Genomic DNA, 23,970 nt, shown 5'->3' with positions numbered 1-23,970 from the left:
GCAGGAGTGTTGGGGGGCAGATACCTCTGCGGCACCTCAGAAGTAGGGGACACGAAAGTCTCGCTATGACTGGCAGGAGTGTCGGGGGGTGAATGCCTCTGCGGCACCTCAGAAATAGGAGACATGAAAGGGTCTGCCTCGTAGCTGAGGTAGGAGCGGCATAGGAGCCACCAACCTAGGGTCGCCTCCGGCTTGGTAGACAAGTGGTGCCATTCTGTTGCAGCGCAGGACGGGGTGAGCACCATACTGAATGAGGACTGTCTATGTTGTGAGATGGCGGCATGGGGGTACCCCCTGCAGAGTACCTGGTCTTCTCCTGCAGTCATTCAAGCGGCATAGGCAGGTGAGTGTTGGGGCACATGGGGTGCCAGTATGTCTTGTGCAAATGTGTTGCATGGGGAGTGTCGAAGAGTTGAGGCGCATACGTGCACTTGTGTACGTCATGGAGGGGGCGCAATGCCCAATAGTCATCCCCCGAAGTATTGCTTAATTGCGGGCCGGGGGCATGACTGGAGAGGAAGGAGTTGGTTTTAGTGGGTCGGGAGTGGTGATCCCATCCCCACACTACCTGTGTTCGCCTGTGTTCGCCTCCCCAGGTGTCTGTTTGCAGATTTCCATTACCTTCGTTAAAAAAAAAATGTACCGCTCGCCATCTGCTCCCCGCCATACATGGAACGCAGAGTTTTCCTTTCGAAAACTATAAATGCGCGTTGGTGAATAATCAGTCTGGAACGGCGGCGTACTTTATACGATCGGAGCGTCTTACGGAGTCCAGAAAAGGTACGATCTCCTGCCACGATGCGTCTCCTAATTTCTCTGCTGGTACGGCTTTCGACGGTCACCAGTGAGGTGCATAAGCAGGTGCAGTTGATTTTAAGTTTGTATGGGGGTTTCAGCCAGAATGCATAGGAAAATACACCTCCGTCATTCTTTCGTTTTGAATTTTTTTTAATGAGTTCACGGCTTGTCGCCTTTCTTGTAGATGGGGCATAATTCTCCTTCAGAATCTGACTGTACTCTTCGTCGAACCAATCGTTCCGTCGACTTCGTCCCACATACCCGACGTTGTTCTCCGCTGCGTCGTTAATGGCTGCTTTAACTGTATTCCAGCAGTCCTCAAGAGGGGCCCCATCGAGCTCACCCTCTTCCGACAACGCTGCTTCGAGATGCTGCGCGTATGCAGTGGCGACATCAGGTTGCTTCAGTCGCTCTAGGTCGTACCGCGGCGGTCGTCGGTACCGAACATTGTTGATGACGGATAGTTTTGGGCGCAGTTTAACCATCACCAGATAGTGGTCAGAGTCGATGTTAGCGCCACGATATGTCCTGACGTCGATAATGTCGGAGAAGTGCCGTCCATCAATCAGAACGTGGTCGATTTGTGATTCTGTCTGCAGTGGTGATCTCCAGGTGTACCGATACGGAAGGCTGTGTTGAAAGTAGGTGCTGCGAATGGCTATATTCTTGGAGGCGGCGAAATCAATTAGTCGTAAGCCGTTTTCTCTAAACTCCTCCTCTTGGCCAACCTGAGCGTTCAAATCTCCTAAGATAATTTTGACGTTGTGGCTTCGGCAGCTGTCTTACTCACGTTCTAGCTGCGCGTAGAATGCGTCCTTGCATCATCAGTGCTTCCGGAGTGTGGGCTATGGACGTTGATTATGCTGAAGTTGAAGAACCGGCCTTTGATTCTCAACCTGCACATTCTCTCGTTGATCGGCCATCACCCGATCACGCGCCTTTGCATATCGCCCATCACTATGAAAGCTGTTCCCAGCTCATGTGTGTTGCCGCAGCTCTGGTAGATGGTATGATTACCTCTAAACGTTCGCACCATTGATCCCTTCCAGCAAACCTCCTGCAGCGCTACGATGTCGAATCCACGATCGTTGAGCACAAGGCGAGTATGCGAGTGCTCCCGATTAACTTGAGGGATTTGCAGTACCACGAACCGAGCTTCCAATCGCTAGTCTCTTTTTGTCGCTGTGGCCTTCGCCGATGGTTCCGGTCCGTACTCTCTTGTTGATTGTTCGTCCCGTGAGTTTTTTTTTTGTTGGCTTGCAGGGCCTGACACCAAACCCCCCCATATTTCCGGAGGACCATTCCTCCTTATTTCCGGTGGACCATGGTGCACAGTTTCACTTAAAGTCCCTCGCTGGCACTCGGACGATGATCAACCGCCCCTAACGTGGAGAACAGATGCTGTTGTGAGCCGATCCTGACATGGAGAACAGACGCTCAATAAGATTTGCACCTCCGGAGAGGAGCAAACCCCCCTTCCCTGTCAGCATACGACCATAGTTCCCACCAGGGTTGGTTACCCGATCTTCCCTAAGGTTGCTCGTATCCCGGCCAGCACCGCGGGGAGGTAGGGATAGGAGTTGCTGGGTAAGAGGCTAAGGACCGCGAGATGGGGTCTATTTTATTCCTTCAGGTACGCGAAGTACCAATGGTACGCTTTACTCAGCATTTGCCGTGCCTTGGAGACACTGTTACTATAATTTAACTCTGAAGCGGTCGCAACCGCCATCGAAGCACGGAGGTTAGGAATTTTAAGAAATAAAGAAAAATCTGCATTGTATACAGATTTTTTATTAAAGCAAATCTTCTCCAATCAATTAATGACGTACTAACAATTTTAACAAAGCAAATTTGTAGTTACCAAAATGCCTCGAATAAGATCTGGGTGCCAATATTCAAATAAAGCCCCTCATTGAAGATTTTATCTCTTATATACCCCATTGAAAACAATGAAATTTGAATTATAACATAAAATTATTATATCTCTCATAGCGCCGGGGTCAATCTGGCCAACCATACGCTACGGCGCTGAGTTTTAACAAAAGCCCATCAAAAATTGATCATTTAGTCTGTGGAATAAGTTTCCAGGTTACTTCCCGAAGTGATCAATGTTCCCAAACACTATGCAAATGTCTTCTATTGAGTTGCCCTACGAAGTAAAAGTGATTAATTTCAAACGTGAATTATCTTTTCAAATATTACTTGACAAACAGGCATTTATATGTTTATTTGTTACTGACATTGTTCTTTCATCCACATTTATTTAAAAAAAAACGAAGTTTTCAATACAACGCCACTTTCTTCCTAGATAATACCCCACAGACGTTAATGGGACAGTTCATGGAGGCGCTAAACAGTCAGACCAACATTGACGACATCAATATCAACCTGGAATCTTTTCCCGGCGGGCTAGAGTGCAATGTCGATGAAGTGAGTACCGTGCAACCTTTTTTACCCTCAACTTAACCTGAGCACCCTGACGATAATTTTGCCCTTCAAGGTGATAAAACACGAGCTTAGTATGGAAGGATCCCTGGATTTCAACTTCCCAATGTCAAACCACAGCACCTACACACCGACGAACAGTTCCAACTCGCAGGACTCGACAATCAGTGCAATAGCCGCAACGCCAAACCAGGCAACGGCACCGCATAGTCACGGCCAGTACACGGCACGAACGAGCGTCACACCGCCGTCGTGGGTCCACTGAGGGTGGCTGTGAATTGGAGCGTACTTGATGGTAAGTCAATTAGATGATCCCCTAATCGATTTAAAATGTGCATAACTCAAGAACTGTGCGGAAAATTTGCTTGAATTTCCATGAAAACATTGCTAGGGGGATATCGACGTAGCAAGGGAAATTACTTGAGGGAAAACTCATTTGGTATGCTTTAGAAATGGATAAAAATGTTCACATAAACGATCTATCTCACCTGAAAGCACACAGGATTGAGAATTTTTTATTTCCTAATTGTTTTGCCATATCTTCATGACTATCAAAACATTATATGCTAAAGCATGTATCTGATGGAAAGCACGCAGCATAATTTATTCTAAAATTCGTACGATGAAAGATCATCCAAGTGATGTATGCCCCTACTGCAGATACGCATATTTCACATTGCTTACAAGCAGCACTGGACCCTTGAAGCCTCACCGCGCAGTGTCCATGGTTGGTGGGTGACTAGCTGACGCCAAGGAGTCAATCAGCAAATTATTTCCAACTTAAACTTTTTCGTCTACCGACCAACCAACCAACCGACCAACGACGACGACGGTCCAACGTCTCTGCTTTTCCGCACTTTGCAGCTAGGGCCATTTTTCTTCCGCACCTTTCGCTCGTCCCGGGAGCCACTTTCGTCACGCTGCCTGTCGGAATGTTGCCTTTTGACAGCTCATCTCAAGCGTAAGTTTCGGGGAATGCGGTGGGGAAACCTGAAAGTGGTTGATTTTTTTGCCTACTTGTGGTAAGAGGAAAAACTTTTATCCACCAACCAAGCGAGAAACTTTTTTTTGTATATTTTTCATATCCCGTGCCTTGAGGAGCGTTATGTTCTATGGAACTAAGACTACGATTTAGGGCGCAGAGATGAGTGCACATTCTTTGGATGGCGTAAAAAAATCTGGCCTTTGCGTTGTGGCATGGGGAACTGAATTTGGTAGGCGAAAGAATTTTTGAACAAGATTTCATCAATGTTCAACGTCACGGCCGGGGACCATTACAACCCTCCCTGTTGTTTCAGGAGTACATTGACTCTGATTAATCAAGACCGGTTACTCCTTTGTGGAATCAGCCTCAATCTTTCCCGTGAAGTATTCAACGCTTTATTGATGGATTACGTGCTTGTTCTGTGGTTTGTTGCGAGACAGTTTTTTTTTTCTTCTGAGGAAGACAAATGTAGTAAGTTGGCCTACAAAAATCATAGGTCGCGCGTGAGCATGGGCAATAACCCGTGGAAATGATAGGAGATAATATATATAATTAAATACAAAGTGCAAGTATGTCATTTAAAAAAATTTTTTTGGACTCTGGTAAACGTGAATACTGCAGTATATCATTGCATCTTTTTTAATGGTTTGCATGTAGAATAATGGTTTATTTTTCGGTGTCTTATTTCAGCCCATATATATAGCAAAACTTGAAACATAAATGTATTGTGACTATTCCGATATTCTTCATCTCCATGCTTCTAATCAAAAACAACAAAATGGAAAGCAATTTAGTTTAGTTGAAGGTTTTTTCAGCAGTGCTTACTGATTACTGCATGTTCGCAAAAAGATCCTACGAAAGAGATAGAGATGGGAACAGTTCCTTATATTATTTTTGTAGATTTTCATTCCTTTGGTTAAACATCGTTCTGAAAAATGATAATTGACCATTGGCTTTGTTTTTTTATTTTATTTTTTTTATCAGGCATGGATTCTTGTACAATATGGTATCGTGATTTTATTCGCATTGGAAAAGAATAAAATATAAGAACATAAATATGGAGATATTGATGAAAATTATATTGAATATATGGAAATATTTTATCAAACGTACTCTCAAAACTGTTGCTGTTTTGATGGTTACTTCTAACAATTGAAAATGCTTGGTTTCCTCCGCAGCTGAAAACCCGAAACCATTATTGTGACTATATTTTCACCCACAGAGTTTGAAAATTGCTAAAAACCATCATCACAATTTCCCAAAGCTCTGCCTTCAATTCGCGCCTCAAGATTACAGCAGACTCTTGTGTGTTTTAGCATCTAGTAGAGCGATGTCTGTTTTTGGCTGCTGGTTCGGTCAGTCATTCGAGCGAGCCTGAAACCGACGACGACGACAACACGGGGTGGAAAGAAAATCAAATTCACCCCTGCTGAGTTGATTGATCTATCTCGGGATGCATGCAAGGCAAGGGCAACCGACTGGAAGGATACAGATCAGGAGATTAGTATAAATTATGCAAGAAATTATGCTTCAGTAAATGAGTGAGTAGCACCGCCCGGAACCCTTAGATGAAAAACACTCTCGACAGGAGAGGGCGGTTAAAAGCTGCTTGCTCTCAACGCCTCATCAACTCCGGTGCAATCAAGTGTTCGGATTTTTTCTGCTTTGTTTCTAGCGCTTCTTGCCACCGCGCCAACTGACTATGCAGGGCATAAACTTTGGAGGTGTGAGCAGTTTCACTTAAATGAATAAAGTTGGATCAGAATGGGTTGTAGGGTGGAAACCATAAGACTAGTGGGATGGATGTTTCCAGCACTTGACTGAGATGTAAAAAGTTCTGAGGATATTTTTCAGCAAATAATGCACCCTGAAGATTACAAGAGATGACTTATTGTGTGCACATACTGGAATGTACAGCATGGTGGTGATGGCGGCTGATTACATGGGATTCTATGCTGCAAAGAGTTTGGTTAGCTAATGTACAATAGCACATATTCAGCAAGTAAAGCAAAATGATATTTGCCTTTTAAATAAATGTTGGTCATTTATTGTAATTACTTGGCCTTGATGTTAAAAGCAACTTCGACGGGATTTCTGGATTACGTGTGTTTGCTCTATCGTCTGCAAATGAATCAAAAGCAGTGACTCCCTGACTTGGCGCTGACTTCTACATTGTGCGCATAAAAAGAGCCAACGTTAAAAATGTCCATCCTGGGCGACTGCTTGCTTTGACCTGGATCTGGGCTCAGATCAGATTCCCATCGACTTTCTTTATTCCATTGTTGAGGCTTTGTCACCAAGAGCCCCTAGCTCTGCCTCTGCTGCTATGTCCCGCCGGATTCCAGTTCAGCGCTTGCTTGCAGATTTTGTATCATATCTTTCGTAATGTGTGGCTGATCCACATCTTTAATTTCTGTTGATATCGGTTTTTGATGGCATCGTCCATGGCGCTCAGCATTTGAGATCCAGTTGTGAATACGTATTGCTGCTGTGTGATCTCTGCTGATTCACACCAAGTCTCATTGACGAATAAAAATAACGATTTCACGTGATTTCACCTTAGAGATGAATATTCGAAATTTGGTACGTTGAATAATCTGACTGGATCTTCATATACTTTGTAAACTCACAAAAGCAGCCCTAACCTTATTGATCTGTGTTCCCATTCGTGTTCTTTGTTCCGCCGTCTGACGCTAGCTAACTGCTAAGATATTGAAAGTTTTCGACCTTCTCAACTGCTTTCCCGGCTACCGTAAAGTTGGAGTGTTGTTCGTGCTCACATCTAACGATTCGGTGTTCGGCTAGGGTTTTCATTTTACTCTTTATATCAGAGCGCCGTTGCGCTAGTAGAGCGAACATCATCAGCTAAATCAAAATTGAAGAAAAAAGGAGATATAATACATCCTTGCCTAACTCCAGCGACTACTCGAATTGTATCCTTTAGCACTAACACACCGACGAAATATCTCAGCTAGGATGACGTCCGCTCCAGGAGTGTGGAAGTTATGTCCGTAAATGTTTTAAGATCCAAATAAGATTATTGAGATTAAGAACAGGTGACACAAAACTAAGCAATACCAGCGCCGACCGTGCCCGAATGCCAGTCATTTAGAGAATAGGTAGGAAAATGTTGAAGTGATACTCGCTTTGATGAAAACCGACGAGTCATCTAGACTTTCACGAGAAATCACTGGGATATATGGACCTGTGGTAGTTTTGGTAAACGGTATTTTTATTTATTTTATTTTATTTATTTATTGTGTGATTTCATCAACGGACTACAATTGGCCCTAATGATGTATGTAAATATTAATTAATACTAATGATATAAACGCACATAGTCAGGAAAATATAACATAGTAGCATTTTCAAGATAAAAAATTAAAACAAATAAAATGCAGCCTTATCACATACAATCAACGAAAAAATTCAGAAAATCTACGACGAAGAACATTCGGCGTCAAGTTGAAGTCGAACATGGAAGAAACTCTATTAAACGTTCTCTGGAGGCCGTAGATTGCACACACTTAAATTTTTCCACTGATCTCGGCTGTGCAAATCTCGGTTTAAGTTCTTACTTACTTATGGATCCTGTACACCTCCGGTGGTGCAAAGGGCCGACTTGAAAGATCTCCATCCTGAGCGATGCCCGGCTATCGCTTTAACCTGTTGCCAGGTTAGATTTCGGTCGACTTCTTTTATTTCTTTATTGAGGCTTCTCCGCCATGAGCCTCTAGGTCTGCCTCTGCTGCGATGTCCCGCTGGGTTCCAGTCTAATGCTTGCTTACAGATTTCGTTTCCGCCCCTACGTAGAGTGTGGCCGACCCAGCCCCACTTCCGATCCCGAATTTCTGTTGTTATCGGCCTCTGGTGACAACGACGATGGAGCTTCGTTGTTTGAGATCCAGTTGTGAGGCCACCAGGCCCGAATTATATACCGCAGGCATCTGTTAATGAACACCTGCAGCCGTTGAGTGTTCTCCACTGATACACACCATGTTTCGCTAGCGTATAACAGCACAGATTTCACGTTAGAGTTGAAAATTCGTATTTTGGTGCGTTCACTTATCTGCCTGTTTTTCCAGATATTTCTTAAACTCGCAAAGGCAGCCCTTGCTTTCTTGATCCGTGCGCCTATGTCGATCTTGGTACCGCCGTCTGGCTTTCAACATTCTCCACTGGTTGCCCGGCTACTGTGAAACTGGAAGGAGTCACCGTGTTTACATCCAACGATTTGGTTTTGTTGACGTTGATGACTAAACCTGCCGAGGAGGAGCGATCGGCAAGGTCGTTGAGCTTACTCTGCATATCAGAGCGCCGTTGCGCGAGTAGTGCAACGTCATCCGCCAATTCGAAGTCGTTTAGGTGCTCCATGGTTATAGGCTGCCATAACAGCCCGCGGTTTGGTTCACGGTCAATTGCATCTACCAGAATCTCATCGATTACGATGAGGAACAGTAACAGTGATAGAATACATCCTTGCCTCACACCAGCTACGACCCGGATAGGGTCGGACAGGACCCCATTGTGCAGCACTCTACACGAAAAGGCCTCGTACTGTGCTTCGATGAGGCCGATGATTTTCTCAGGAACCCCTTGCGTCTCAGGGCGCCCCACATATTCTCGTGATAGAGACGGTCGAAAGCTTTTCGTAGTCAATGAATAGCAAGTAAAGGGACTCTTGGAATTCGTTGACCTGCTCCAAAATGATGCGGAGCGTGACAATATGGTCCACACAGGATCTTCCGGCACGGAATCCGGCTTGCTGCCGCCGGAGAGTCGCATCGATCTTCTCCTGAATCCGGGCTAGGATAATTTTGCACAGAACTTTGAGAACGGTACACAGCAACATAATGCCTCGCCAGTTATCGCATACAGTCAGGTCACCCTTTTTGGCACCTTCACTAAGATACCTTGCATCCAGTCGACCGGGAAAGTTGCGGTGTCCCAGATATTACGAAATAAACGATGCAGTAGTTGAGCGGATGTCATGGGGTCAGCTTTGAGCATCTCGGCTGATATGCGGTCGACTCCTGGAGCTTTATTCGATTTCATGCTTTGGATGGCTGTTTGAATCTCTAGCAGTGATGGAGCTTCGGTATTGACACGTGTTATACGTCGGATCCTAGGCAGATCATGCCGAGGTGGTGATGGCCTGGTTGGCACTTGAAAAAGTTGTTCGAAGTGCTCGAACCAGCGTTTCAGCTGGTCAGTTGGGTCGGTCAATAACTGATCATTCGCGTCTTTCACAGGCATCGTTGCATTCATCTTCGCCCCGCTTAAGCGTCGTGAGATATCGTAGAGGAGGCGAATGTCCCCGGTTGCGGCGGCTCTCTCTCCTTCGTTTAAGTTCGTTTGCTGGAATATCGGCTGAATGAACGTATGCTTACGGTGGCTCCTTGGAGTGCCGCAGTAAACAAACTTATTTTTCAGCTGAGATATCAGCAGGAAGTCACGAGCCGAGCGCTCGGCTGTGCGGATCTCGGCAAAAGAATCAAAATATGCCGAGCTGAACTGAGTGTGCAGTTTCTGCACCGTAGTTAGTGTGACGAAGGGGGAGCCCCAGCATCGAACTGTTCCGTAGCGGTCTTGGTTGAACGACCATGTTGACTTGTTGTAAAATTCTTTCGTAATCTATTCTTCATTGAAGTACATCAGCTACACATAGGACTCTGCCCACATCCCGGCGGATACGCAGTGGCTCTAAGGCAATCAAGCGACTGCGATCCTCGTAACTAGGAAGATGCAGCGGGTTTCTCCAGTTTAGTCTTCGATGCGCAAACCGCAGGAAACGCCGTTGAATAGATTCAATACGTTCTACGCCGTTGTTGTAATACGAGCTCCATACTGATGAACAATAATCTAATGTAGAGCGCAACAAAAAACAGTACAGCGATTTCAGACAATAGACGTTCGTGAAAATTGTCGCTCTTTTCATGACAAAACCCAGGGTTCTAGACGCTTTGTCGACAACGTATGAAAGGAGGTGTGAAAATGACAGTTTTGAGTCTAAAACCACACCCAAATCCTACACGTGATTCACCCGTTCGACTGTAGTTCCCAGCAAAAGGTAATTGAAGATAATCGGCTTTTTTTGCGTGAAAATGTGGTAACGGAACATTTTGTCGGATTAACAACCATCCGGTTCGTATTGCACCAATCAGCGAAAGCATTGATTTGACCTTGGGGAGTATGGCAATCAGTAACCGAGCAGATACGTAGGAATATCTTGAGATCATCAGCAAATGATAATTGTGGACCCTTAACAGCATGATGGACATCATTGAAGTATCGCAGTGGCACACCCGAACAGGAAAAAAAATCATTGAAGTGCATGATAAAAATCAGCGGTCCTAAATGGCTGCCTTGTGGTATACCCGAAGTTGCACGAAAGTACGTTGATCGGTTGTCGCCTAATGCGACCGTTAGTTGGCGGTCAGTAAGATACGAGCAAAATCATTTCAAAGGATCCCCACCGATACCTGATCGGTCCAGTTTTGCGATCGCGATGTCATGATTCAGCTTATCGAACGCAGCAAAAAGGTCTGTGTAGATCAGATCCGTTTTGGCCCGAGTGTCCATACTTTCCGTGATGTACGAGGTTAGACACAGTAGATTTGTAGTTGTCGACCGCCCAGTTACAAAGCCATGCTGGTCTGTGTTGACGTGTTGCTTGCAGTGTGCACTGACGTAATCAATGATAACAAGTTCAAATAGCTTCGATACGGCACATTACGATGTAATTCTCCTGTAGTTATTAATATCGCGCTTGTTACCCGTTACCCTTACCCTATGACTATTGGGCATTGCGCCCCCTCCATGACGTACACAAATGCACGTATGCGCCTCAACTCTCCGATACTCACCATGCAACACATTTGCACAAGACACACTGGAACCACATGTGCCCCAACACTCACCTGCCTGTGCTGCTTGACTGATTGCAAAAGGAGTAACAGGTACCCTGCAGGGGGTCCCCATACCGCCATCTCACAACATAGACAGTCCTCAATCAGTATGGTGTTCACCCCGTCCTGCAACAGGGTGACACCACTTGTCTACCAAGCCGGAGGCGACCCTAGGTTGGTGGCTCCTATGCCGCTCCTACCTCAGCTACGAGGCAGACCCTTTCATGTCTCCTATTTCTGGTGCCGCAGAAGCATCAACCCCCCGACACTCCTTCCAGTCATAGCAAGACTTTCGTGTCCCCTACTTCTGAGGTACCGCAGAGGTATCTGCCCCCCCGACACTCCTGCCACGCCTAGTGAGACTTCACTCAATCCGTCCCTGACAGCCGGATCACACTACTGCCTAAGCAGCCACTCTGACCATATGCTCTATGGGACTTGTGTGCTCGCTCATACATTCAGTCCCAATCGCTTGTACCGCTTGTGCACCACTCTATTGACATTCAGTCTCTCACTCAGTGGTGGTTGTAATACCCCCATCTCCCATTTATATCCACTCTGTGCATCGTTTGGGCGTGGAACACCCGGCACGTCACGCGTGCCTAACACTCACCTACCCGGGCTTTGATGCTGTCAATAGGTCTCGGACAGGTGCTTTGCAAGCAGCACCCACCTATTGATATTTCGAAGCCCAGATAGTCCTCAGTCAGTGTGGTGGTCTCCCCATCCTGCAACGAGGTGGCACCACTTACCTTACATGTCTCCAATTTCTGAAGGTGCCGCAGAAGCATCAACCCCCCTACACTCCTGCTAGTCGTAGCGAGACTTTCGTGTCCCCTACTTCTGAGGTGCCGCAGAGGTATCTGCCCCCGTCACTCCTGCCAGGCCTCACCAGACTTCAGTCATTCTAACACTACCGACCATGCGTACCATGCGAGTCTTACTTGTGTGCTCACCCATACACTCGGTCCCTCACTCTGTGGGGGTATTACGAGTAATACCCCCAACTCCCATTCGCTTGCACCACATGTGCACCACTTGGGAGTGTGTGGGTACCACCCACTGCCACCCGCTTGCCGCCGAAGCAGCCCTCACTCTGTGGAACCTCCACAGGCTCCGTTAACGACCTGGCAAATTGTTTCGCCCCCAGGTCATTCATTCCCTCTGCACGGGTCGCCTGACACCTTGGGATTCGGGGTTAGGGACGCCATATTGTCAGCTTTAGTTGTTTAGCGGATCTTTAGGCGAATTGAGCGCACTACTTCCGAAGTAAGGTAACTTGCTTATATCTGGAGAAAAATCCAACTTCGGTATAAAAAGCGTACTAACTTTGTTACAGATAAACAATAATTCTGATTTGAAGTAGGTTCAACATAGAAGCGAAACTTCAATAGAATTACCTCAATTGAGTCAATCCTGAGAATTGATCTCATTACCATCAGAATAAATAGACTTTTATCTCTACTTTCATCCCCATTGCAAGGGAAGGTGTAATGGATGACAATATCAAGACTCGATATATGGAGAAACAAGTGCTCAATCTTGAAAAATCTTTAGCTGCGGTGTCGACAAATTTGTCGTAAAAGGAAAAGATCGATTTCTGATGAATTTATCAACTTAATAAACGTTTTATTGTGAAGTGGATGTGAACGATGTTTGGTGATTAGGTTGAAGAAACTGATTATTTCAAGCATGAATGATCTATTGACCAACATTGATGAAAATAAGAGAGGTGCGCCAGTCGATCCATCTGACTATTCCTCCAAACGGATCTCGCAAATCTGGATGTGATTTTCGGCTGGACGCATTCCTTGTTGAAGTACATATACACTTAGCTCCATTCACCGATCTCGGTGTGCAAATCTTGGTACTAGCATTTTAATGAACATCCAGCTAATAAAAAATTCCGTTCACTTTCGGCATTTGGAAAATAAGTACCATTGAAATGTGTTACAGTCGGCTGTGCAATTCTCGGCAGAGTTTAGTCGGGATTCTGCAATCAAGATTAAGTCTGTAGAGTATCCAAAGAACATGGTTCTTGTACAGGTTCCGTACAGGATTTCCATCGGACACACTTCTATCTTTCTTAAAGCTCTGGAGACTTTCTCGATAGAGAAACCAGGGGCAGGGTTTGCAGAAATCGCTCTCAATAGATAACGAACAACGAGAAAAGAGAGGCAAAACCTCTTCGAATCATAACAAGCCATGAAAACAAAACTATCGCACTTGTATACAAGTTGAAAAACAAACTGATTCGGATAGGCGGCCCCCACCGATGGGGTTTGATAGAACGCTTTGTTCTCCCTCATTTTATGTTGGGGACCATATTTTTTTCGCACAGCTGATCGCAAGTTGAAATGCATCTCCAGAACCGGTGCCTCCCGTAATTGGGGCTTATTAAAAGAAATTTATCGTGGGTTGTAGCCCCCCGAATCAGTGCATTATCGTAACAGCTACCTGAAAATTACTCTCACGGTGTGCTACCTATCGAGAGTGTATATACAGACATGATAAGTGAGAGATTTTCTCATTCTCATTCTCTCTGGCCCCATACGCGAGGAGAAGTGGATGAACGCTGTCATCAGAGGAAAAGTAGAATCACTGAAATTTAACACGGCAAGGTATAGCCAATGGAGTTGAAAATAATTTTAAAAATTACAAACAGAGATTTTTTTGAAAATGATTTATTAGGCGGGATTAGAAATTCAATAAACATTAAAAGTACTACCATCTCCGAAATCATTTCAAGAAAAAACTTCATTGTCATTAACAATCAAATTAATATATGTATAATGTAGATAATCAAATTTCTATTCTCATGCTATAAATTATTTGTAAATAAATATCATTTTGAAATTTTGAAAATTATTTTGAGAGCTGCATCCCATACCTCGCTGTGAATTTATTTTCATGATTCTACTTTTTCTTTTGATGACAGAATTCATTCTTCTCTTAGCGTATTTATTTATTTATTTCGTCAACCGACGTAGACTAGTACAAATACATATACATGTTTTTTTTTTCTTTCGTAATGCTATAGTAGATTATGAAATACAATAAAAAACATAAAAATATTTTTTTTGCTAAAGTTGTTTGTAATTATGAATTTAAATTGTTGAATTCCTTATGTTCGTGCTTTGAAAATATTGTTTAATGTTATGCCGAGACATTGTTAAGTCAATAGCTTCGCAGTGTTGATTATAAACAGCCATCATTCGGTTAAGAGGTCCAAATTTGGCGTAATTTGTTCGGCGGTGGTTAGTGAAAAATAAAGTCCTATGTCGAAGTAGCCGAGAAGGTATGTAAAAATTTAATTTCGACAAAATTTCAGTTGAGTCAACACGTTGAGATACTATATCGTTAACAAATGAAACCGTTGCAAACTCTCGACGCTGTTTCAATGTTTGTATGTTTATAAGCATGCAACGTGATTCATAAGATGGAAGAGGAAATGACGTCCAACCTAATTTACGAAGAGCGTATAGTAGAAATTGTTTTTGTACTAATTCTATTCTTTCTTCATGTGAGGTTAAGTAAGGCGACCATACAATGCTACAATACTCCAGTATGGATCGTACATATGAAATATATAGTGTTTTGATTGTGTAGGGATCCTGAAAGTTGAAACAGAAGCGCTTGATAAAGCCTAGCATATTATTAGCTTTGTGAATGATTGTGTTATAGTGATCAACAAGTGTTAGTTTTGAATCTAAAATCACTCCTAAATCCCTAACTCTTTCACTTCTTTCTACAGTTTTGTTTCCTAGTACAATTTGTGTATTTGGTGTTGTTCTTTTTCTGCTGAATGATATGATGTTGCATTTCTTTACATTTAGTTGCAATAGGCTTTTTCTGCACCATGTATAAAACATCTGTATTTCATTCTGGAATACGATAATGTCGCCTTCATTTTTTATTTCCATAAATAACTTTATGTCATCGGCATAAATTAAAAGCTTTATATTTTTGAGAATGAGGGAAATGTCATTTACATACAATATAAATAAAAGAGGGCCAAGATGGGAGCCTTGTGGAACTCCTGAAGTGACTTGAATGGGATTGGATTTCTTTCTATTAAATTTAATTATTTGTTGCCGGTCTGTGTTTATTGCCCATCTCCTTTTGACAGCTCTTTCGTATGACAGTTTGCATGGTTTGCTCATTTCGAGTCGAGATGCGCAATGCCACCCCAGTTAAGACGATTTTTATCATCCGATCCTGCTTCTTGGGCCTCCTGCTTAGACCTCTTCATGTTTTCAAAAAGTATCAAAACTTCAACCGGTCAGCCTAGAAACACAAGTCTTTTGCTAAAATAAGCCTCCTGTCAAATTTTTAGCTAATTCGAATAAAATTTCGAGGTGGCTCAAGTCGATTTAGTGTTTTTGAGCTATTTTTAATTTTGAAAAAAATCTAACAAGAGATATAAACGTCAAAAATTATCGCAACATCCTCTAAACAGAAGCTTTCGATGTGCTCTACAAGTCTTGTGAACAATGCGTTTCGTTCCGTTTACGTTTTGGCCATGTTAAAGAGATTTTCAAGCTTTTAAGTGCATTCAAATATTGTTTCCCTTAGAAGTCGTTGTTCTACGAAATTCTGGAATATATCACAAATCATTGCTGATTTATCATATTATTATTCCTCTTCTTTCTCTGAACATTTGTGTAATATAATTGCCGATGTACGATTTACCGTTAAATTCTTAAAAATCAGAAGCTGGACATTTGTCATAAATTTACACGTTAGGATTTCTTCAAACAAGTTGTACGAACAAAGATGCTTTGATTTCACTTGTTACTACGATGCACGCGATGGTAAAAGCATACAGACATATGATGCAATGAACCAAATTTGGAAGTCGTTTATTGTAAGCATCAAATATGCCAATGCTTCTTTGTTCGAATAACTTGTTTGAAGAAATCCTAACGTGTAAATTTATGACAAATGTCCAGCTTATGATTTTTAAGAATTTGACGGTAAATCGTACATTGGCAATTATATTACTCAAATGTCCAGGGAATAATGAAGAATATTAATTTAATGAATTAGCAATGATTTTTAATAAATTCAAGAGTTTTGTAGAACAACGACTTCTAGGGGAAACAGCATTTTTATGCATTTAAAAGCCTTAAAAAAACTTTAACATGGTCAAAACGTGAACGGAACGAATCGCAATAATCACAAGGCTTGTAGAGCACATCAAAAGCATCCGTTTGGAGGTTGTTGCGATGATTTTTGGCATTGAGATATTTTTTTCAAAATTGAAAATAGCCCAAAAGCACTAATTCGACTTGAGCCACCTCGAAATTTTATCCGAATTAACTGAATTGAATTTGACAGGAGGTTTATTTTAGCATAAGAATTGTGATTCTGGGCTGACCAGTTGAATTTTTGATACTTTTTGAAAACATGAAGAGGTCTAGTAATCATGCTAACCTTAAATTTTACAACTGCCGAGAATCCAACAGCTGATATCTCGCAATGCTAACCATAATCTTGGTAACAAGATTTCGATCAGCTTCACCAAGTCATCGGTAATCATCGCCAAGATCTTGGTGAAAAAAAAAGTTTATCGCATGTTGGTAAAAAATTGACGTAGCTCATAATGATCCTATGTTATTGTCCAAAAGTATAATGCTCCAAATATAAAATCTGATGTTATTCAGCGAAATCTATTCCAAATGTCTTGTGTCATTTTAAATAATGTAATTTAAATAAGATTTTTCTTCTTACGCCTCAAACTACACACTTACAGCAATGTTCCATTCGACAAAGTTATAGGAATATTAAAGCGCTACAAGTTCGTCGTTTATTATAAAATGAAGATACTCGATATCCTATAATATGAAATCATTTTTAAATCTCTATTTGAAACATGAAAATAAGTTAACCCTAATTGGAGAACACACATGTATCAAAATCAGAACGAATATTGTGACCGGTGGATTGATTTTCCCACCCATGACTCAAAATAAAACTGCTCCGAATGCTTGTTAACAACTGTAGCCAACTTGACATGACAAGTTGAAACGGGTATGGGAGTACAGTCCAAAATGCACCCCTTAAGCTTTTTCGATGTTTTTACCAATATGAATAAGAATACCAAACCATTTCAACGTGCAGATGGAAAATTTACAAAACCAGCTACATTTCACTATGATCTCCTATTCAAAACAATAAGGTTTTCATGGCTTTCTAGCTCATTTAAAACATGTTTTGAAAATAGGCCTGGGGCAAAACGCCCGAATGGTGGTGCAAAATGACATGCATGTGAAATAATGGTGAACGCATGGTTGTTTGTTTTTTCTTAATGGATTGGACTACAATCTAACGGGTGAGGTGGCCTTACTGTTGAGGCCGAAATACGTATCTGTCAATATACAATTAAGTGGTGGAATTCAATGGGATTGTACAAACTCGTCTTATGACAAGTGAGATTATATGAGTGAGGACATTTTGCCCCAAGGGGTGCATTATGCACTGTCCTCCCCTACTTCATTGCGCACACTTCCATGGAGCTGTACCCGTTTTCGGAAAACCAACGAAGTATTTGCTTTTGAAGGTTTCCCCTAGTGATGGTTGTCCGTTCCACCACTATCCAGCCGACCGGTTTACTGCTGCAAGGGCTGTTTTATTTGCCCTACATATAAATAGAAGACGAGCAGCAGAAACAGGAAGTGCTCAAGCAGGAGCCTTGTTGCTTGTATTTCGTGGCCCTGTGAATGTTGTTACTCTGTTGAATTCCTATATCAACAAGTGAAATATAATAAAACGCTCTTCTGCCTTGGCACTTTTGCTGCTTTCACCAGAAGCTATTTACAAATTTGCTCGTTTTAGTATCGCAGCCCTCGTCCTAAGTGACTGCACGTTCTGACCAGGACCAAAGCGAGCCACAAAAGAACTGCTAAACGATAAAAAGAAGCTTTTTGATTTTACTTCTTATTTTTATTACCATATTATCATTGGCAGTTCATACATAAAACAGTTTTTGCGGGGACGATTCAAGTGGAATCTCTTTGGGAAACGATGGTGACAAATTGAAAAGATCATAATGAAACTGCGGTGCTTGGTGTATTATTTATAGCATCAATTGCTCCCTGCCATAGACTAGGCTCAATAGGATCAGCTGTTCAATTAGGATGTGAATTGTAGTGCGCAAGCCACCACATCAAACGTGGAGCAGTGCCAAATTAAATATCTCAAATTGAACGAAGAGCGGCTTTTCTTGTAGGCTGTACACCTGGATACCTGGAAGCATTTTTTAGGATTTCTTTGAAGTTTGCTTTGAGTTAATTTCGCATTCAATTAGATCCTCAGTCGTCTGATGTTCATCGGATTATTTCTCCGCATCGCATACGCCCAAGCTCGATGACATATGAGAAGATTTCATTAAAATTTCAAAGCAATTTACATATCGGGCTGCCTTTTTAAATCTGAGCGTAATTGCTTTAAATTTCGAAGAAATGAGTGCAACCCACAATTCAGGAACGCGAAGAAATGTATATTTTGAAGAAACAAAAAAGTAAAAGTAAGAAATCCAAGAGATCCATATTTTTACTTTTCCTCAACAAAAAAAAAAAGGTGTTTCCAAATCATATGCCTTAATACCTAACTGATCCAATCACCTGATAAACTCGTATCAACCGTTGCGTTAGAACGAATCATGTCAAACCGAGAGTAATTTTTAACCCCAAGCGTTTGCAGTTTCCTCCCGACGGGAAATCCTTGTTTTCCGCAGATCTGTATGCGAACCAAGTACCGGGCAGATTTATTTCCTTCGCCGCACGCGATGGAACAAAATTTATAAAGTTGTACTACGAACCAACCGTAACATGGATAAATAAACACTTGTTACCGGCGAGTTGGTACACGAACGACGAACAACGGGACGGGTGGGATCAGGGATTGGGTTGTACGTTGTGCGCTCTTGTCGGAGTGTATCATTGCTCAAATATGTGGCAGCAAGCTGAAGCAGCCACAGCAGCAATGAATCAACAAGTGCTTCTGAGTTGAGGAAGAGTAAATTTTCGCAGCATGTTTCGAGTGAAGTGTAGACTGTTAGAAGACGGAACCCGTGGGTGGGGACGGCAGTTAAGGATTTTAATGCTGTCATCACCTTAAAGAACTGGTGTCGAGATAATCTGACTTATTTGTGTTGAGATTTATGTTGATTTAATAAGCTGCGGTTTATGACTGCTTGCTGTTGCCAGTTGATCTTTGCAACATTTTCTCTTAATTGATTTATTACATAAATTCAATAATTTGTCGTTAGAAATTATTACAAAAATGCATGAAACTATGATTTCTTATAGTTTTGTATAAAAAAAATGATATATTCTGTTGTAAAAGACATTTCATTAATGAGCTAATGGAAAAAATAGATAAATTATGGAGACACGCACTGGTAATAGTGATTAACAAATGGTTGATTTTACGATTCAAATTGAATTACTTTTAGTCCGTTAGTTGCGGATATTGAATGTCTACTAAAAAGTTTCGAGGTACCGTCGTCGGGGGTGACAATGGGTTAAATGGGGGTGAGAATGGGTCACTGTTTCAACCACATAGAATGCTTGTAGATTGGATTGAATGCATCTGAGGGCAAGAAGACTAAAATATAAGAGACCTTTCTGAACGGTCTTGCTCTACGACCTCCAGACTGCCGGTGAAAGCGATGACACATTCTCACCCCAGCCCCCCCCCCCCCGGACCCATTATCACCCCCGATGATGGTATGTAGATAATGTGGATACGCATATTTTGATGTAATGCGATTGGTGGCTGATCCTAAATCCTAGAAATGAGATGAAAATTTTCTTTCTGTCACAAAACAGAGATTTTTGAATATAACCTTGCAAGATGATTTTTACGTTTTCATAAACCTTTATAAAGTTATTTAGGCCAGTATTTTGCTCAAATTAGTGTATGTGCAGCGAGATCGCCACTTGAGTGTAGCGTAGCTGTTGCTAGAGGTCCGCAGGCTTCTCCGAAAGTGCTTCGTAACAGATTATGTGTTCTGCTTGGTGAGGTCAGTTATTTATGCAACTGCCGAACCATCCCGATTGTTCATTTCTTTGGGACAGTCGACTGCCTCAATGGTGATCGTACGGCCAATGGTTTCGAGCTATGGCTTCAATCATATCCAACTTGAAGCTTAACAGCAGCTAACAGTTGATGTTGTGATGCATAGCCAGGGCCACGACCTCTTCTTTATAATCGGACTGACCGAGCTGCACAAGGATATCGTAAGAGAACGTTGACTTTCATCTTACTGATAATGACGATTTCAATGTTCTATTCATTAAGAAACATTAAGTTCAATATTTATAGACACACCTTAGGGCACATTCTTTCTGAGGAAGTCCACGACCACCAAAGAGGAGCCTTAGATTTATTCCTTTTGTTGTGCGACAGTTTGACAGACGTTGAAGCCAATGAGTTCCATAATTTCCTTCGCTTTGGGGTATATAGGGATCTGATCGATTATGTAGAGGAAGGGAAGCCGATGCTGAAAAGAAAAAGGTCGATGGTCAAAAGTTTGGTATTTTGGTTTCGAAACTCGAATCTTTGTAGCGAAAAAGCGAGAAATGCCATTAGGGGGCATCCAGAAACCACGTGGTTATGTTTTTGAAGATTTTCAAGGTCAAAATGACTTCCCGAAGATGACAAAATTTCCGATTAACTTTATGATAAATTTGTGGTGAAAGTTTTGGAAAAAATCGTAGTAATTCTAAAAACTAATTATTTGAAATTCCAAAGAATTTCCTGAGGATAATTCAAAGATTCTACCTTGGAATTTCTGAATATCGCCTCGAAGAAAACAAATTTCCTTGGAAAATTAAAAGAATTGGAATAGAATTCCCCAAGTACTGGAAATGGGAATTCCGAATAATTTCCATCGATAACTTCTAATACATATCTGGTCGAAATAAAAAAAATCAGCTCAAATTCCATGAATTGTTTCATATGGCATTGCCATTGAATATCCCTTGGAAATTCAGAAGAATTTTCTTCAAAGTTTGGAAGTGTTCTCCCTCATAATGTTGAAGAACTTCTCATGGAAATGAAAAAGAATTTCTTGTGAAGATTCGGAAGAATTTGCCGAAGAAATTCAAAAGAAGTTTCGGTGAAAATCAGACAAAACGTGAGCTATTTTTCCACCGGACATTATTTGTTTTTCCAACAGAGCTATTGAATTTTCAAACAGAATATCCATGGGAATTTCTTTAGAGCTCTGAGGCAATTTTTTTCTGATTTTAAACTGAAGATTGTTTTGTTCGTAGTAATTTTCAAGCTAAATTTTTTAGAGATTTAACCAGAGATTCTTTCTAATATCCATGAGAATTGTTTAAAAATCATTCGGAATTCTAGCACCTCATCAGGGCTGAATGAAGTAATTACAAAGTGTTTTATTTTGTGGCTTTCTCAGTCTTATTTAGTCAAAACGATTCGTTTTGTTTTGCCCGACGTTTCGGCCTGTATTTTTGGCCTTTTTCAAGGGCGAAACAGTCTACCGTTTTTTGTGTAATTACAAAGTTCTTACAGGAAATTTCGTTACGGAATTGTTCCTGAAAATCCACAAGAAATTCTTTTGATGTTTCTTCTTAAGATTTTTTCTGGATTTATGTAACAACTGAACTTTTCCGAAATTGTAGCAGCAGTGCACTGATGCAAAAGTGTCGGCGGCTTGATACCACAAACCATCGACGGCGGTGGCGTGGCGCGTAATCGTTTATTATTTTTTTTTTATGAAAAGGTCTGCTATTCCCTATCTTACTAACCTAATAATAAAATACATTCCACTAAACGAGCTTAATATATTTTTCTGAAAATAACATCGATTGTACACATCACAATGGACCGTTGCTCCGTAAAGTGTTATATATGCCTGAGCCTATCAAATAAACGATCATGAGAAAAAAGGTCTTCTGTTTAGATGGAGCTCCTTCTCCAAACCAAATGGCGATTTCGTCCAGGAGGGAGGCTGCAGTATATTATGACTTTGCAATGACTTGCCATTCGAAGCATCATAGTATCTCTATCTCCTTCTGTTTGAGAAGAGCACCAACGGTGATGGAGTTGACCAGCGCGGAGCAGATTTTTGTTTTATGTCCGTGCTGTATAGCTTGTAAAACGGATGGATTTGCTTTTCCTTCAATGTGGCTTGCTTTAAAAATCGATGGCATATTTATTATTTTGATACCTACTACTGCAGCAGCACGGAAGAACGGCAGTTCTTGCCTGCCAGATTAATTCATCGTTGCTGCTATATCCCGTACCTTGTCCTCGAATATGCGATACCCTGATCCAGATATGTTTAGGAGTTGCCTAAAACGTTGTTTGGACGATGGTAGTTTCCTGGACCGTTAGAAACGGCATAAGCTCGGAAAACCGCCAGAGATCCTTTTGCACACCATTCTGCCTACTGATCACAACTGGTATGTTGCTTGTGAGGGTTATCCTAAACGGGCTAGAGGTTTAAATTTAGGATGCTGATGGCTTGTCAATCAATCAGTTCGGTGCCTTAAGGCTTAATTAACTACTCACCACATAGCTTAATGATACCAGACTATCTGTACAGAATTCGGAAAAGCTATTTCAGAATAAAACATTGTTGTTTGATGCTTCGCTGGATACAAATCGCTGGATACAAATAATTGGATTAGCCGGTATTTCACGGGTATCGATTTTTGGTCCAGCACTATGGAACATCATGTGCTATAGAGTACTGCGTCTGAAGATTCCGTCTTATGTAACAATCGACGGGTTAGAGGATCCTGTAATACGTGAGCTCTTGACTTCTTTAACTTCTTTCAAGAGCACTTTTCAAATATTTTCAATTACAAAAATAACAAATTTATACAAACTAATTGCATGAAAAAATGGTTACAAGCTTAAGGAAACAAAAAAAAACAAAGAGTTGCAGAAACCTACAATCGGCACCAGTATGAAAAAAACAGATGGCAGTCATAAACAGGAAATAGTCAACTGATTCTGATAAGGTTTGTCGGCACCAAGATTAGAATCAATTTTGGATTATCAGTACAAGGCCAGCGAAGTCATCTTCGTTTCACCAGGTTCCAGTTGTTTTTCCAGAGTGGGTGAGCAAAAGTAGAAAAAGACGAGTCTATGCATGCTCACACTTCAGATTCAGCATACCCAATACAGGGTGGCCACTCACCCGGGAATCCGGGAAAAACCGGGAAAAACCCGGGAATTTGAAATCGCCGGGAAAAAGCCGGGAAAACCCCGGGAATTTGATGAAGTCACCGGGTTTTTTTTTCAAATCTATAAATTTTTTTTTAATCCAAAAGTATATGTTAATTTTATAATATAGCAGATCTGGTTATAACTTTAAAACTCTTGAATTCCAAGCTTTATTTTAAATGAATTATGAGAATTACTCGATAAACAGCATCTTCAAACCAACATTGTTGATTGTAAACAAACATTGGAAGGCAAACAGTGTTGTCCTACATTTTGCGCAAAAAGTTCTGCTCTTTGATTAATGACGATTATATATTCTCAATTCATTAACTGCAACTAATAGAGGGATATTTGAATATTCAAAATGTCATATCAATCTGTCTAAAAAAATGCACGCCAGTCCAGAGCCGCAGGAGCGTGCGCACTGAAAATACATTGGAGAATTTTTATTCTGAAGCGAGCATTTTCTGAGAAAATATCGATTTGTATCCAACAGATTAAGCTTTCCTCTATCAGAAAAGGGACTTAGTTTTAAGGGAAAGGTTTGCATCCTACTGAATCGAATCGCAAATCAGTCCCGAAACAATGCTTAAGTAAATATTGATTTGATTAAATGTTTAGTAGTAT

The 23,970-nt window shown here is 41.6% G+C and overlaps 1 protein-coding gene across 5 annotated transcripts in view; it reads left to right on the top strand.

The window, feature by feature from the left end:
- The window catches only part of LOC134205224 (forkhead box protein O), a 299,216-nt gene that overhangs the window by 238,648 nt on the left and 36,598 nt on the right, over positions 1 to 23,970 (top strand). For all 5 annotated transcript variants that reach the window (XM_062680288.1, XM_062680287.1, XM_062680286.1 and 2 more), the window contains exons 9-10: positions 3,107 to 3,228; positions 3,299 to 3,538. In XM_062680288.1, coding sequence (XP_062536272.1) covers positions 3,107 to 3,228; positions 3,299 to 3,508 — 332 coding nt within the window. In that variant the 3' untranslated portion in view covers positions 3,509 to 3,538. The remainder of the gene's footprint in view (positions 1 to 3,106; positions 3,229 to 3,298; positions 3,539 to 23,970) is intronic.

Source organism: Armigeres subalbatus, chromosome 1 (genome assembly GCF_024139115.2).
Source record: "Armigeres subalbatus isolate Guangzhou_Male chromosome 1, GZ_Asu_2, whole genome shotgun sequence".
NCBI classification, from domain to species: Eukaryota; Metazoa; Arthropoda; class Insecta; order Diptera; family Culicidae; genus Armigeres; species Armigeres subalbatus.
The sequence above is the reverse complement of the archived record's forward strand: the minus strand, read 5'-3'. Positions and strand labels throughout refer to the sequence as shown.